Source organism: Eptatretus burgeri, chromosome 5 (genome assembly GCF_056783735.1).
Source record: "Eptatretus burgeri isolate ZD-2024b chromosome 5, Ebu_testis_v1, whole genome shotgun sequence".
Classification (NCBI taxonomy): domain Eukaryota; kingdom Metazoa; phylum Chordata; class Myxini; order Myxiniformes; family Myxinidae; genus Eptatretus; species Eptatretus burgeri.
This window is the reverse complement of record NC_140965.1, coordinates 61295076-61309495: the sequence shown is the minus strand read 5'-3', so window position 1 is coordinate 61309495 and position 14420 is coordinate 61295076. Positions and strand designations below refer to the sequence as shown.

At 46.6% G+C, this 14420-nt stretch overlaps 1 protein-coding gene across 2 annotated transcripts in view; it reads left to right on the top strand.

The window, feature by feature from the left end:
• The first annotated feature begins 970 nt into the window (after positions 1-970).
• Positions 971-14420, top strand: part of LOC147026527 (keratin, type 1 cytoskeletal 11-like) — a 46332-nt gene continuing 32882 nt past the window's right edge. For both annotated transcript variants that reach the window (XM_085881988.1, XM_085881987.1), the window contains exon 1: positions 971-1478. In XM_085881988.1, the coding sequence (XP_085738114.1) occupies positions 1038-1478 (441 nt within the window). In that variant the 5' untranslated portion in view covers positions 971-1037. The remainder of the gene's footprint in view (positions 1479-14420) is intronic.

The window sequence follows — 14420 nt, the reverse complement described above, 5'->3', positions numbered from 1 at the left end:
ATTCATAGCTCCGCCCCCGCCTCTTTCATGCCAAGTCTCCCAGCGTCCCCCAGTAGAGATTTACATATAATTTTTACACTTAACCATAATTCCTGACTACTCATTACCATGCACCACCGTCTGTGTGGGACACATGCAGGCAAGCCAATTCTTAAGCTGACGTTTCCCTACTTATACATTAATACATCGAGATGGCCACCTACTTGCACACGGACCATGCTATACATTCCTATCTGTTCCTTGTGATATCAACTCCCCCCCCCCCTCCGCACCCCTCACAAGCGTAACAATATATTCTACATGGACACAAATTCACACAATTAGTGATTCACTGAAACAGGTGTGGTCCATTCTCTGCAAGCACTGACTTCATTTGGAGCAGCTTGAAACAGGTCATCATTAACGGTGACCAGCGGTTCCATATCTGGAGCTGTTCGTACCACTGCATTGTCTTCCGAAAGTAATGACAAAACGTTTTTAAGTTTCAAAGTCATTATGGCATGCACCATTATACTGGCGAAAATTTGAAGAGGAAAATGTAGAAAGATATTTGCCCGTAATTTTTCAGAAAATCGATGAGGTCCACACGTTTTAGCATCATATGGAGCTCAGATAGTTGCGAGATGTATGAAGATTTATTTATTTAATGCAGTTCTTGCATCAATTAAGTATAAACATTCGTAAAACAGCTGAGACGGCAGTTTCAACATCAGGGTTTCAGCACTCCATTATAATAATTATCATGGCTGATGTCACCTGCAATGACAATTCTCTTGGCCATTTCATCTTGGTGATTTTCATAGGACTGTTCTAACCACAGAACTTGCAAAGTGAGCAGATAAGTTCAAATGAAGAGTGTGGAAATATTCTTAGCACGATATCTCATTTGTTCCCAACACTCCCCTCCACCCCTCCACTAACCTATCTTTCCCAGGACTGACTCTCATTATAAATAAATGAGCCCCATGCACGAGGTCCTATTCACCTGCATCTTTACCCTAAGTCGTTCACTTGAGGTTTAACAAATCGACGTTTCCATGTCTACTTGGTTCCGTAACAACACCAGCCGTTCGCAGGGAAGTGTCAAAATTATTCACAGACCTGTGAGTCGACCTGCGAGTGTATATGCTGGCGCTGGGGGCATGGGAACTCGCGGTAACTACAGAACATCTACAATTGATTTTGGAAGTAAACAGGGTCTGGGTTTTGGTGGCTATTTTTCACCAAGTAGCTTCCGTTGTGCGAGAATGGGCTGCAGAACACCATTAGCAATTGGATTTGGTGTCAAAATGAACAAAGAGAAACAAGAAATGCAATCTCTAAATGACCGTCTAGCCGAATACTTGGACAACGTTCGATTCTTGGAAAAGACCAACGAAGACCTCGAATTCAAAATCAAGGACATACTGAAGCTCAAAGGTGTGACACTAAAAGACTGTACTGCCTATTATTCCAACATCGAGGAGTTGAGAAAAAAGGTAAGAAAAATATGTTGATCTAATTTGTTGGAACTGAAATTGGTCTGACTTTCAAAAATACGTGTGTGCGCACACACTCGCACACGCACTCTCAATTTTGGGGCACACCTGTGCACTGAAGTGATTTTTTAAGGCCAAGTGATAAAAATGTGATAACTTCACAGCAATAATAGAACAATGATATTTATACAAGCATGAATGCTTACCATTGATTTAACTGAGAATTCAATATGTTACCTCAAGAGAGTTGTGGATGGCAGCTTGTCGAGAGTTTAGATCTGACAAAAGTTTTCCAATTGTGAAGACACCATACTCAGACTATGTGGCGGCGGCTGCTGACACCCCAGGCAAAAATAGCATTCCTTTCCTGTAGTAATTCTCTGCAGACTACTGTCGTAGTACCTGTTACCAACTATAGTATGTAAGAGTACAACTCTCATATACTATAGTTCTAACTGTAGCATTTTTGCCTGGGACAGAATCGTCTCTCTGACGACAAGCCTTGTTTTTCATTGACAGTTTCCTTGTTGGTTGTGCAATGTGCATGCTACACTTCCACATGGTTTATAAATGAAGAACTAATATTAATTAACCACACTTTGTTTCTGAGACATGATTGTCTGGGAAAATTTATACATACACTGCTATGCAAAAGCCTGAGAGATTTTGCATTTTTCTACTTTGATGCATAAGGAACTAAAACTTTGTGTGCAATGCAAATACATCTTTATGAAAAATAAAATATAATTCAAATAACCAGATTTATACACAATATACCTTCACATAAAGTGTGGTGACGTCTTAACAGTTAAGGTGGCTGGTTTAAGATCTTAAAGTCCTAACTTCAAGCCCCTGTCATACCATCCAACACCAGGTAGGTTGATTCAACCTGCCATCCTTCTGAGGTTGGCATTAATGAGTACCAGATATGGGAGAAAAGAGACATTCAAGTATCCCACATCGGAGTGGCGACCCACCCAGGATTGTTCCCTTTAGCCAATAAACTTGTCTTGGCAACACTATGCATCTGATGGTGTGAAATGAATGTTGTTTTTAAATACCTTGATGTAAACTAGTGTTGGTGAGACAACACCAAGCCTGGTGTTGGCGCAGTGGTTAGGGCAGCGGCTTGGGATCCAAAAGGTTCTGAGTTCAAGCCCCGTTGGGCCACTTAATTAATACACCAGGGGGTTGACTCAGCCTGTCATCCTTCCGAGGTCGGCGAAATGAGTACCAGTGTACTGGGCCGGTGTATACCCCGGTTAAAATAGGTGTACCATATCCCTGTGTCGTAAGAGGCGACCAGGGTTGCGTCAGGAAGGGCATCCGGCGTAAAACATGTGCCAAATCACTATGCGGATCATACGGATGATCCGCTGTGGCGACCCCTAACGGGAGCAGCTGAAAGAAGAAGAAGAAGAAGGAGAGAAGATGTAAACTAATAGCAATAATGTCCACCCTTCCATGCTAGAACAAGAGCCTTGCGTGTGTGTGAGTTCCACCCATTGATTGGACAGTTCATTTGACTCACCCACAATTTCTCTGCTACAGCTGCCACTTTAGAACCCTTTAGAATAGCCCTTTAGAGCAACCCATTAGAACCTTTGCTCTCTCAAGCAACGCTTTCACTGCGGAGGATGTACATGTTTGGTATTATTTCCGACTATGTTCTCATAAAATTGTGACAGGTTTCTGTAAAGCCGGTGACAGCATGATAGGGGAGCAGAAGGCATTATATATTCCCGTTTCGACCGAGGAATGCCCGTTTGCTTTTATGAGCGGGAGGAGGGTGAGAGTAAAGATGGGATGGCTTTTGAAGGAGGGGGTGGTTGAGGACTTTCGGTGGGGGTGGGAGTGTGACAAGCGTTCGGGGTGGGGATTGAAAGCTTGAGTGTGGGGAAGGGATTGGTTCCTTAGGATTGGGAGTGAAAGGGTGAGGACTTGGGGTCGGTGGGGGCGAGGGGGAGAGAGGGAGCAAAGATAAGATGGGACAGAGTTGGGAGGGGGAGGTTGAGGCTTTTTTGGTGAGTTATCAGAATTGCATGTGTAAGTTTACTGACAGTAAAAATGTAATTGTATGTGTGTGTAGAGTGGGGGGGGGGGGGGGTGACGCAATAGTTTTCTTCAAAAGCATTGAAAGTCTTCTTGGGACACTGAAATAATTTCATTATGAACTCTTGTAGAATGGTGTTCCAACACTTCTTCCAAGATGAAGTTTGGACCAATAAGTCTTGCACCACTGAGGATATGATGAATTAAAATGTTTGTACTTTGCTGCAGTCAATATGCCATCAATTTTCAGCAATTTTCAAACGCCTTTTAAGAATGTGTATCCTCAAACCTGAATTGAACTTGCTCCACTCTAAATTATTGGCTTCAAGCCAGTGGGAACGACTGTGTATCGTCGATCGGTTCACGTCCTCAGCAATCACCAACACTGCAGCATACCCCCTCTGAGGAAGGGAAGGCTCTTTATAAGTTTCACTTTTTCGTTGTCTCGCGGACTGTCATCGATTATATGCAAATACTGCAACTAAAACTTTGACTCGTCTGTCCAAAGCAACTTTGACCATTGTTCCATAATCCAATTTCTGTGTTTTTGTGCATATTTTAGGCTTTTAACCTTATTTCCCTTTCTTAACAGACGTTTTCTTACTGCAACACATCCTTTAAGAACTGCATTTCCAAATTTACCTTCATACTATTGATGGAAGGGTAATGACAAATGTTTAATATATTCTAGGTGGGCTCGAAAGCTGAAGTTTCGCACACTGATGCAACTCTTAACCAATATCGCAGGAAAAATCATAAAACAGTCAGAAAATTTAGATAAACGAAAATATCTGCAAAAAATATACATCGGCCAGGGACAGACTCGCTCTGTTCACTGCGAGTCATGTGAGCCAAGACGAAGAAGCTTACACTCAAACTGGTTACTTGGCATCACCAACACATGCTTCTTCCGCCTCATATTTCATAACTGTTGCCGTATTTACATTAAAAATGACTGTAGCTGTAAACTTTTAAATAAAAAGCTCATTCTCATCACAAATTCTTGATTTATGTGAGTAAATTATCTGCTTCAAGAATGTACCCATAATCCGCTTCATCAAATAAAAATGCTCTTTCACAAACCACTTCATCAAATATATAAACCTGATATTTATTACCTTCACCGAAGGGCAGGGTATTGCATTTGGGTCCGTTTGTTTGTCTGTCCGCACAGTACTTTAGTGTATTTCACCGCAACCACTTGTCGGATCGAAACGAAATTTTCACCATAGGAGTGACGACTCATGATGTTTTATTGATAATTATGACATCATAGGTGACGTGGTGTGGCAGCCATGTTGGAAAAACGGAAAAATTTTGGACCTCTATTGCTGAAACCACAGCAAAGAAAAAAAATTGAAACTTGGCACATGGCAAGTACTCATCACGGGGAATAAGTATTTTTTGATGATGTCATAGATGCTTTCATTATGATGTCATAATTGCATATGTAGAACGCGACACCTGATCAATATGAAAATTTTGGAAGGTCATCTTGGGATAAAATGGTCCACAGGAAAAAAAAAAATTGATGACGTAATCGGTCACATGATTCGGCAGCCATATTGTTTTTTTGTAAAAACCTTCAAAAATCTGCTTCTCTGAAGTGGCTGAACAGATCGAGTCAAAACTTTACAAGTACGACCGCCTATCCATGAGGAACATGTGGTGTATGGGCATAGAGTGCTGAGGGGCGTGGCGTACTTATAATAAGAGTCACGTGGTTAGCAGGTTCATATATCCTTACGCGCCCGCTGGAGGCTCTGAGTGGTGTGCATCCGAGTACGCAATAAACCAGAGTTACAACTACACTCTTGGCTCGTATCTGTCTGCAACTCGGACACCACAGTTGGCGACGATGGATTGGGATCGAATCACCGCTCATGGTGGAGTGCATGTTTTCATCGGCAATGACTTTGAGTTGTTTCCGGAGCAAATGGATTGCCAGGCACACATGGCACCGGGAAAATCATCGCAGCTGGCGCGGTACGAGTTCGATCACCTGGCAAGGAGCCCAGGGGAGCGCATCGCGAATTTCGCCGCACGGGTGAAACATCTCGCCGTCGCCTGCAAGTTCATGTCGAGTGAACGGCAGGCCAGGCTCAAAGATCGTTTTATTTCTGGTTTGCAAGACTCGGAAATGCTTTCGGCGATACTACGGCTGGAGTGCGAGGACATTACGTTCAATTCAGCAGTCTAAATGGCATCGGCCGTCGAACAGATGCTGAGGGATGCCCGAACCGTTGCCAGCCAGAGTCTCACAGGTGGTCCGGAGGTCCACGCAGCGTGGGACAACCCCGATGACCCGGGGCAAGACCTGCGACCTATACGAGGGTTTGTACATGACGTACGCTTTTACGTCCCGGAGAAAGACCTGCAACCTGCACGAGGCAACCCAGACGCCCCGGAGAAGGACGTGCAGCCGATGATGAGCCTGTTTTCAATTGGTCCGATGGTAACAAGACCAATGACAGTGGAGATCGAGGTGAACAAAATGCCCATCGTATTCCAAATTGATACCGGAGCAGCGGTGTCGATCATTGGCGAGCAGACTGCTCGTAGACTCAACGGTCTCAACCTTATCAGGTCAAACCTCACGCTGTACACGTACACCAGCGAAGCGATAACGACCGTTGGGATGGCAGACGTATCTGTGACCAAACAAGGTCAAAGCGCCGTGCTCTCGCTGTTTGTAGTGTGAGGGGAGGGCCGGCACTCCTGGGCCGAAACTGGCTGACTCGCATCAGGCTAGACTGGACGACGCCAGCCATTCACCTTGGGCAACCCGTGCTGAGCTGATTAGAGCATCAGTCAGAGGAGATTCTTCAAAGGCATCAAGATTTGTTTTGCAACGAGCTTTAACAACTCGAGGGCATGCAGGCAAAGCTTTTGAGGAAGGAGGGAGGGGTGCCTCCCTTGGAGCCCGCGTGCGAGGTGCCGGGGGCAGGGGACCCGCAGATGCAGAGTTGGTGTCTGTTCCTTGCTTCCTACAACTACGATATGCAGTTCCAGGGCAACGGGGAGCATGCCAACTGCGATGGTCCCTCGCGCTTTCCTTTCGCGGAGGGTCCAGATTCGTCTGAATCAGCCGACCAGGTTGATGTGTTTGTACTGAGCCAGGTCCAGGGCGGGCCGGTCACCGCCAAGCAGGTCGCGGCGGAATCGGCTCATGATACAGTACTTGCCCGTGTCGTTCAGGCGATTCCAACGGGGGATGGGAGCAGAGTACTCGCCCGTGTCATTCAGGCGATTTCAACGGGGGATTGGAGCGATCTGCCTTCGACGGTGGGATCGGCTCGTTATCTGGCGCGCGCTCGTGTCATGCAGGCGATCGTTCAACACGTGATCGCCTCAAGCGCAGTCTGCATGGTCGAGGAGGCAACGCAGAAGAGGAGGCAAGAAGGGTTCATCTCTACGCCTTCAGTCGTCCATCCCACAACCCAACTATGGTTGTTCGCAAAATTGTTGTGGTGGCCGGGGTTGAGTGGAGACATTGAACGAGTGATTAAGCATTGTGCCGCTGGGCAGGCACATGCTGATATTCCGCGCATGAGTGGAATGTGTTTGATGGTGGTCGATGCATTCTCTGGGTGGCCAGAGCGTGTGGTTTTGCTGAGTGCATTGGCGGGCATTACTGTAACGAGGCTGCGGACGAGCATTGGTAATAAAGGCATACCCGATATGCTGGGTTCTGGTAACGGTCCGCAGTTCCTCGCAGATGTGTTTAATGATCTTGTGCATCGCGACAGTGTTCAACACCTTAAACGGTTTGTTAACATGTTGTGTCATCCTGACGCACCAGAATCGTTTGTTGAAATGTTGTGCCATCCTGACACTAACGAGCAGGCAGAATCGTTTATTAAAATGTTGTGTCATCCTGACACGAACGAGCAGGCAGAATCGTTTGTTGAGATGTGGAAATGTGCTTTGCGTAAAAGGGAGTTTGCATCTGCGCAGACGGTACTTAATGTGTTTTCGTTACCGTGTGGAAATGTGATACATTCAGCCACCAATGACCCTGCCATCCATCTGTATAGACGTGCATCACAGTCTAGACTGGTTTTTCTGCGACCTGGAGGGTCGTTGGTTAGGGCAGTGTTGCACCCGACGCTGGTGCGCATTTTTGATGTGGGGCAGCGGGTAATGGAACCGGCAAATTCCCTGGTTAAAATTGATGATGGGGAGGTGTGGAAGCGGCACGTGGAACCGGGCATGTTCGCTGTTCAGCGTCACCCCCACCTCTGATATCGTCAAGGCCAGACGTGCCGAGCGACATGGAGCCCCCACCTCTGTTCTCGCCAAGGCCGGACGTGCTGGCGCCCACGGGGCTAGCGGACTCGGGGTGTTTACCTGATTCAGTCCTGTCCGAGGGAGACGAGCAAGCTTGTCGGCCGGGGACGTTTGATGGTGCAGGGGGAGGTTCGCCTGGGGTGTCACCTCGACCTCACCTGAAGGCGTGTAAGCCTGGGCCGTCTGGTGACGCTGTCCGCCCAGGGCGGATCAAGTGACGTGGTACTTGGGGGGATTTTGGATAATTAGTGCCCTTTTTCACCAGTTGCTTTTTGTGTCATAGTGCCAATGCTTTTGCTAAGTGCCATTTTGACACTAGTTGCTTTTTGTGTCATAGTGTCAATGATTTTTGATTAGTATCATGTTGTCGTTTATACTTGTCATTTTATAATTATAATTGTCATTTTATAATTTGAATTTTAGGAGGGAGGAGTGTGATGTATGGGCATAGAGTGCTGAGGGGTGTGGCGTACTTATGATAAGAGTCACGTGGTTTGCGGGTTCATAAATCCTTACGCGCCCGCTGGAGGCTCTGAGTGGTGTGCATCTGAGTGCGCAATAAACCAGAGTTACAACTACACTATCGGCTCGTATCTGTCTGCACCTCTGACACCACAGAACAAAAGGTTCACACTTATGACATCATAGGTCAAATTATTTGGTAGCCATCTTGGATTTACCCAAAAACCAATAAAAATCTTCTTCTCCAGAATGACTGGAAAGATCGAGGGAAAACCACACAACTGTTCCCCAAGCCTTGGGGATACCAGGATATTCATAATTGATGTCACATAATCTGGCAGCCATGTTGGATTGAGCAAATGTATAAATGTATTCACCAGATAAATCACAGAGGGGAATCACATACTGGGGAAGTTATTCTTACTCCCGAGGCTAATTAACACTGCACCACCCCTCGTGTGGTGACATGCAACACTTAAGCTCACAGGTTCCCTACTTAGTTACATTGAGATGCCTCCAACACGTCTACAGACCAAACAACTCTATTCAATCCTAACTTTCCGATTAAATTCCTCCATCTACCCTCACAATCGTAACACAGCCCCCTCCCCGGAACTGTAGCTCCTGCAAGGTTCAATGCAGGCGTTACCATTCCAGCCTTACTACTTACCAACTCACACCTAATTAGCTGATCAAATAAATTAGAAGTGGCTGTGGGAAGCGAGCCACAGCTAACTTACCTATTTTTCTTAACGTTTTACAACCCTTAAACACAACAATTCAAATATTTGCAAAACTCTTGGTTCCTCGCTCCTAACTCCTGGGTCGGGTAGAAAATGTCACCAAGCACACATAAAAACCTACTATAACAGACAAAACTTTAACCAAAAATTAATTTTAACGGTTATACAATCCCCTTTGAAGGACTGCATTCATCAGTGGATGCCACAATACACAATGTTACCTGCGGAGCCATCCCAATTTACCTATCCAAATTTCCACGAGCCCTATCTCTCTGGTTCATGGAGACGGGTTCATGGAGCCCTGTCACGAACAGGTTCATGGCATGGATTTAGTAAACCTTCCTCACACACTCACGCATAAACCCTATATCAATCATTCATTCCAAATCTGCAAGACCATGACGTAAATGTTATTACACACGTGTGATCCTCCACTGGGCAGCGGGAAGGTACTGTACAACAGAAATGGTGGGGGCTCTTCCAATTGTGGTACCCGCAGGCCAAAAACAAGTTGCTCGACTTGCGACTTCTTCATCCACCCCCCCCCCTTCAACTATTTGGTCCCTGACAGCCAAACAGCTCTTTTGCTGTACGCCCCATTGGGGACGGTCTCCACACATCCAGACTCTCACGGCCTTAAACTGGTCGTCAGGGGTCTCTTTACCACTGGTCGCCCAATCAGACCTCAGGTCAGGTCAGGTATGGGAGCATGTGCCAGAACAGCGCGTCGCTGCGTCCACTTTCCGCCGGTACTCCAGGGGCCTCCGTCTGGCCATCCCCCAGGCAGATGCCAGGCCCATCCCCATCTCCTTGAGATGATGGTCAACCTGCTGCAACCATGAGGCACGTGGTCAGCCCACTGGCCTCCTCCACTCATGAGACTCCCTCGCTGAGAGAATCTGGTGAGCAGGATCAGCGTCAGGAAAACGAGCCACATGTCCATACAGCCGCAGCTGACGCTCACGGACTATGCAGGTAACAAATCTCATCCGAGTCTCTCTCAGCAACCGCTCGTTGGACACAAAATCCGACCAGCGATAGCCAAGGATTCTCCGAAGAGACCTGGTACCAAAGGAATTAAGTCTCCGTCTCAGATCCTTGGTCAAAGTCCAAGTCTCGCACCCATAGAGCAAGACTGGAAGTACCAAGGACCTGAAGACTCGGACTTTCGTCCTCCCGCACAGGTACCGGCAGCGCCACACCCCATGATCCAGTGAATCCATGACTCCCCAGGCCCGACCCAGACGTCTATTGACCTCCGGCTCACAACCTGCGGAGACTCGCCATCAGACCTCGCCATCCAACAGGTCACCATTTTCAGACACCATTGGCTGCCAGGGCCAAATTACCTTGGGGAGGGGGGGTGGGGGTGCAGTCACCACTCCTCCAGAGTTTGATCCATTCCTGTGGTCACACATATCTTCCCCACCCACACAATCCACATCTCATTTCCTCCCCTGTTTCCATTCAATTCTCAAACAATGCAATGCAAGATAGTGATCATGTTCTTACTCTGCCATGGCCTGCTTACATGTTATAATTCACATTCATTCTCCAAAAACTATTCATTTCGTTACACATAACCAACAACACCACAGGGCAATTGTGGTTTCCAAACCAATCCCTTTACCGACCATTGAGTCACTCTCGCCCGCATTCATCCTAATTACCCATGTCCCAATTTCTAGCAAAACTGAACCCTTGGGACAGTAAGCATCAAGGCACCTTACCCTAAGTGCACGTCATCGCAGGTTGGTCGGGTCGAAAAGTGTCATCCACTCCTTATAAATTTTCCTCGCACCCTTTTAATCCACCCCTGTGGATTTGTTACTTTCATGCGAACATCATGGTTAATGCAAATACTATCACCTGACCTTGGGCTGTAATGCTCGTCTGCCTGCGATGAGAGTTGGAGTGAGTTGAGATGTGTTTTGGCCTCATGCAGCTCTTGCTCCAGATTCTCTGCTCGAATTCCTTGTTCCTTTTCTTTCTGTTTGCATTTTTTTCATCACTTTCTGGGCTTTGCTCTTGAATGACTGCAGTTCAGTACTCAACGCTCTGTTCTCCTGGCATAAGCTCTCTATCAGCAGATCTTTTTCATCAGGTCAATCTGTAATGCTGGGTTCTGGAATCAGCAAAGGCTGTGGTTCTGGCTGCGGTTTAAGTTCCAGCTCCTCCTCTCCTGGAATCAACACCACTGGACTCGCATGCTCAACCTGTGCAAATGCCCTCGTGTTCGGCCCCTGCTCTCCATCACATCACAGTTGTACCTTCATGGGATGGGAGACTCGGAGACTCAGATCTGGTATGACCTGGGTGAAAGGTACCACCCGACAGCGTCTGACCTGTGTCTTGGAAATAGGATGTGGAAGGTCCAATGATGCAAAACCTGCTTCAAAACGGCTATGCTCACCGTCCATAGAGGCAAATAGCTCCACGATCAGCCGAAACACGGCACCAATGCCACTCTCTCCTGCAGTGCCAAGCTCCCCGTCTGTCACTGCAAAGCAAGATGGAAAAACTGGCCACCCGATGTGGTAGTCAACGTTGCATGATGCAAATGCGGATATGTTTCTCTTCAAAGCCTGCACTTGACTGACTCTGGTATAATTCAAGATGAGCCTCCCGCTCAACCAAAAAGAAGTCACAATCACTGCAACTCTCCTCCACAACATGTCCTGCAGATGGTTCAAACATTGGCTCTGCCATATATGCTCGACCCTGTTCAGCAATGTCCCAATGTCAGAATACAGCAAGTTCAACCCAACTTCATACGAGTAAGTCAGTCTAAGCATGGTCTCGCCAGAACCATCCACATCACCATTAAGAATAACAGAAACTTTTGGTTCAACCACCTCTCCCTTGATGGTATTGTCCAAAGTGTTCAGCTGTTCCTGCAATATCTCATCCATCCTATCCCCAGTCAATTGTGGCTCCCACAAGCCTTTATTAACTAACATCAGCTCTTGCCCCGTGACATGAGTTTCCAACTTCTGCACGAAATTGCCATCCTGGTGCTGAAGAAATCCCAATTCCTCCTCCTGCCGTTGCATTATGGCATCCACATGGTTGCGATAGCCTTCCTGGTCCTCATTAACTTGTCAATTCTTTTATTTGTGGATGCAATCTCTTCTTCTAACTTTCCCCCATTTGGACAGCCTGGGTTTTACCCTCTTCTATTTTCAATGCCAATTCTTCCTGTTTTTGCTGACATACAGTCTCCAATTTTGTCTCGAAATTTTTCCAGTCTGTCCTCTATTTGGAGTTCCATTCTTTTCTCCATTTCATTAATTTGTGCCCCCAGTTCCTGTGTTATTCCCTTCTTAATGGTGTTCATTTGATCAGTGATGCTTTCTATTTCCCCTTCAATTTTGCCTTCCAAGCGTCCATTCATTTCCTTCATTTCATTCCTTTGGTCTTTCATGTCGTTTTCAATCCATTCATTTTGTCTTCCAATCGCCCATTCAGTTTTAAAATTTCATTCATTTGTTCATCCATTTCGTTTTCTATTCCACTCATTTTGTTTTCTCTTCTTTTCATTTTGTCTTCCAATCGTCCACTTTGTTTATTCATTTGTTCACTCATTATTTTCTATTAATAAATGAAAACAAGTCTTGTTTGGACATCACACCCACTCCTTGCATCTCATTTTCAACTAGAGTGAGGGAAGGGGGGGGGAGGGGTGACGCTTGAGACGGGAAGACTCCCCTCCTCCCATTATCACTCAACTCTCCCCCCGACTCGCTTCCTTCCAATGGGTCACTATCTCGTATAATCATCGACATTTCATGCTCATCCACCATTTCGCGCGCTTAATCTCCTCAGTAAAAAAACAATATTTATTAAATTTCCAAGCGTTCTTTTCTCCCGACACCAATTAACTACACAATTTGTACCTCGATTACAGCTCCCTCCCCCTCATTGTTAGAGAGGTGATCGTTAAATAAACTTAGATTCCCAATTCTTTCTTTTTTTCTTTTAAGATTTTGCTCGCTCCTAAACATGGTCCAAATATGGCCAAATGGCGCGGTGGTGGTGGTGGGGTCGAAAAATCCAGCTCCGACACCAGATGTCGGAGCCAGAGTGAAATCCCACACTCCTGATATCAGTTGTCACTCAGGGTTCAAATCCCGCACTCAAGAGAGCAGTTACCGGAGTTCGAATCCTGCACTCCCGAAGGAGTCGTGGGGGTTCATATCCCACTCCTGACATCAATTGTCGTGTCCAGTGGGTTTAACCCTGACCTGGACAGATGGCAAAGCTTCTTGTTAGAGGCTTACAACTGAGACTCAGAGATTAATGCATGCGCGGGAAGGGGGCGCAATGGCGGAGAGGCAATTCACCCAGGAGGAGCACAGCACAATGGGGGGGGGGGGGTGGTTATACTCGAACCCCACTATGAATACATGACTACAGTTTCTTGAAAGGAATACATTTAATGGAAATAACAAATATTTATGAAGGACAATAATTCAAAAGGGCAATGATAATAATAATAATGAAATAATAAATCCTAAAGTCAAATTGCCTTTCACACAGACTCAAATACAGACAACGGGAACACAAAATGAAAAGAAAAACCGTACTTTTGATTGTTACATAAATTAGTTTGGCCCAGAGCTGGTCCTTGTAGAACTTGGAATCAAGGCGCTCCTATTAGCATGTGCAGACGTGCACAAAATGGTGCTTCTCTCATAGTGGGACAAACACACGCCAGGTGGCGCGGCACTCCACACGAAGGCGTAGAGCCCCAGTCAAATGGCTTTGTGTGCTCCGATCATCCTCACCGACCCAACCAAGAGCCAAAGGCCAGCGTCTTGCTTCACCACACGAGCCAAATTGCCTCAATACTAATTGAATGGTCGTGTCATCCTCTTTGGCGTGCACTCACTCTCCACTCTCGCCTCTCCCAACCATGCACCTTGTGTCTCCGCTCTGCTCACGGCTCTCCACAAATGCGCAAGCCTACCGAGTCCGATGCCTCTCAAAAAACGACAGCCTGACCTTCTTCTCGATCACAACTATATACTCCGCCTCCGGGGCATGGCCTGCTTGCGTGAAACCCAGGAAGGCGGGGATTCTGCCTGCTCGGGCTAGCTTTTGATGTCATGCCCATCAATCATCCCTCAGGGGGCGTGACTTCGCTTGTTGTTACCCTTTGAAGGCGGGGCTTTCTGCCCGCTTGGCACGTTTGCTTGTTTTAGGGACGTGTTCTCGACCTTTACTGCTGATCTTGAAATATAAAACATAGGGAAAAATAAGAGGGGAATCACATACTGGGGAAGTTATTGTTACTCCCTCGGCTAATTAACACTGCACCACCCATTGCGTGGTGACACGCAACACTTAAGCTCACAGGTTTCCTACTAAGTTACAATGAGATGCCTCCTACACG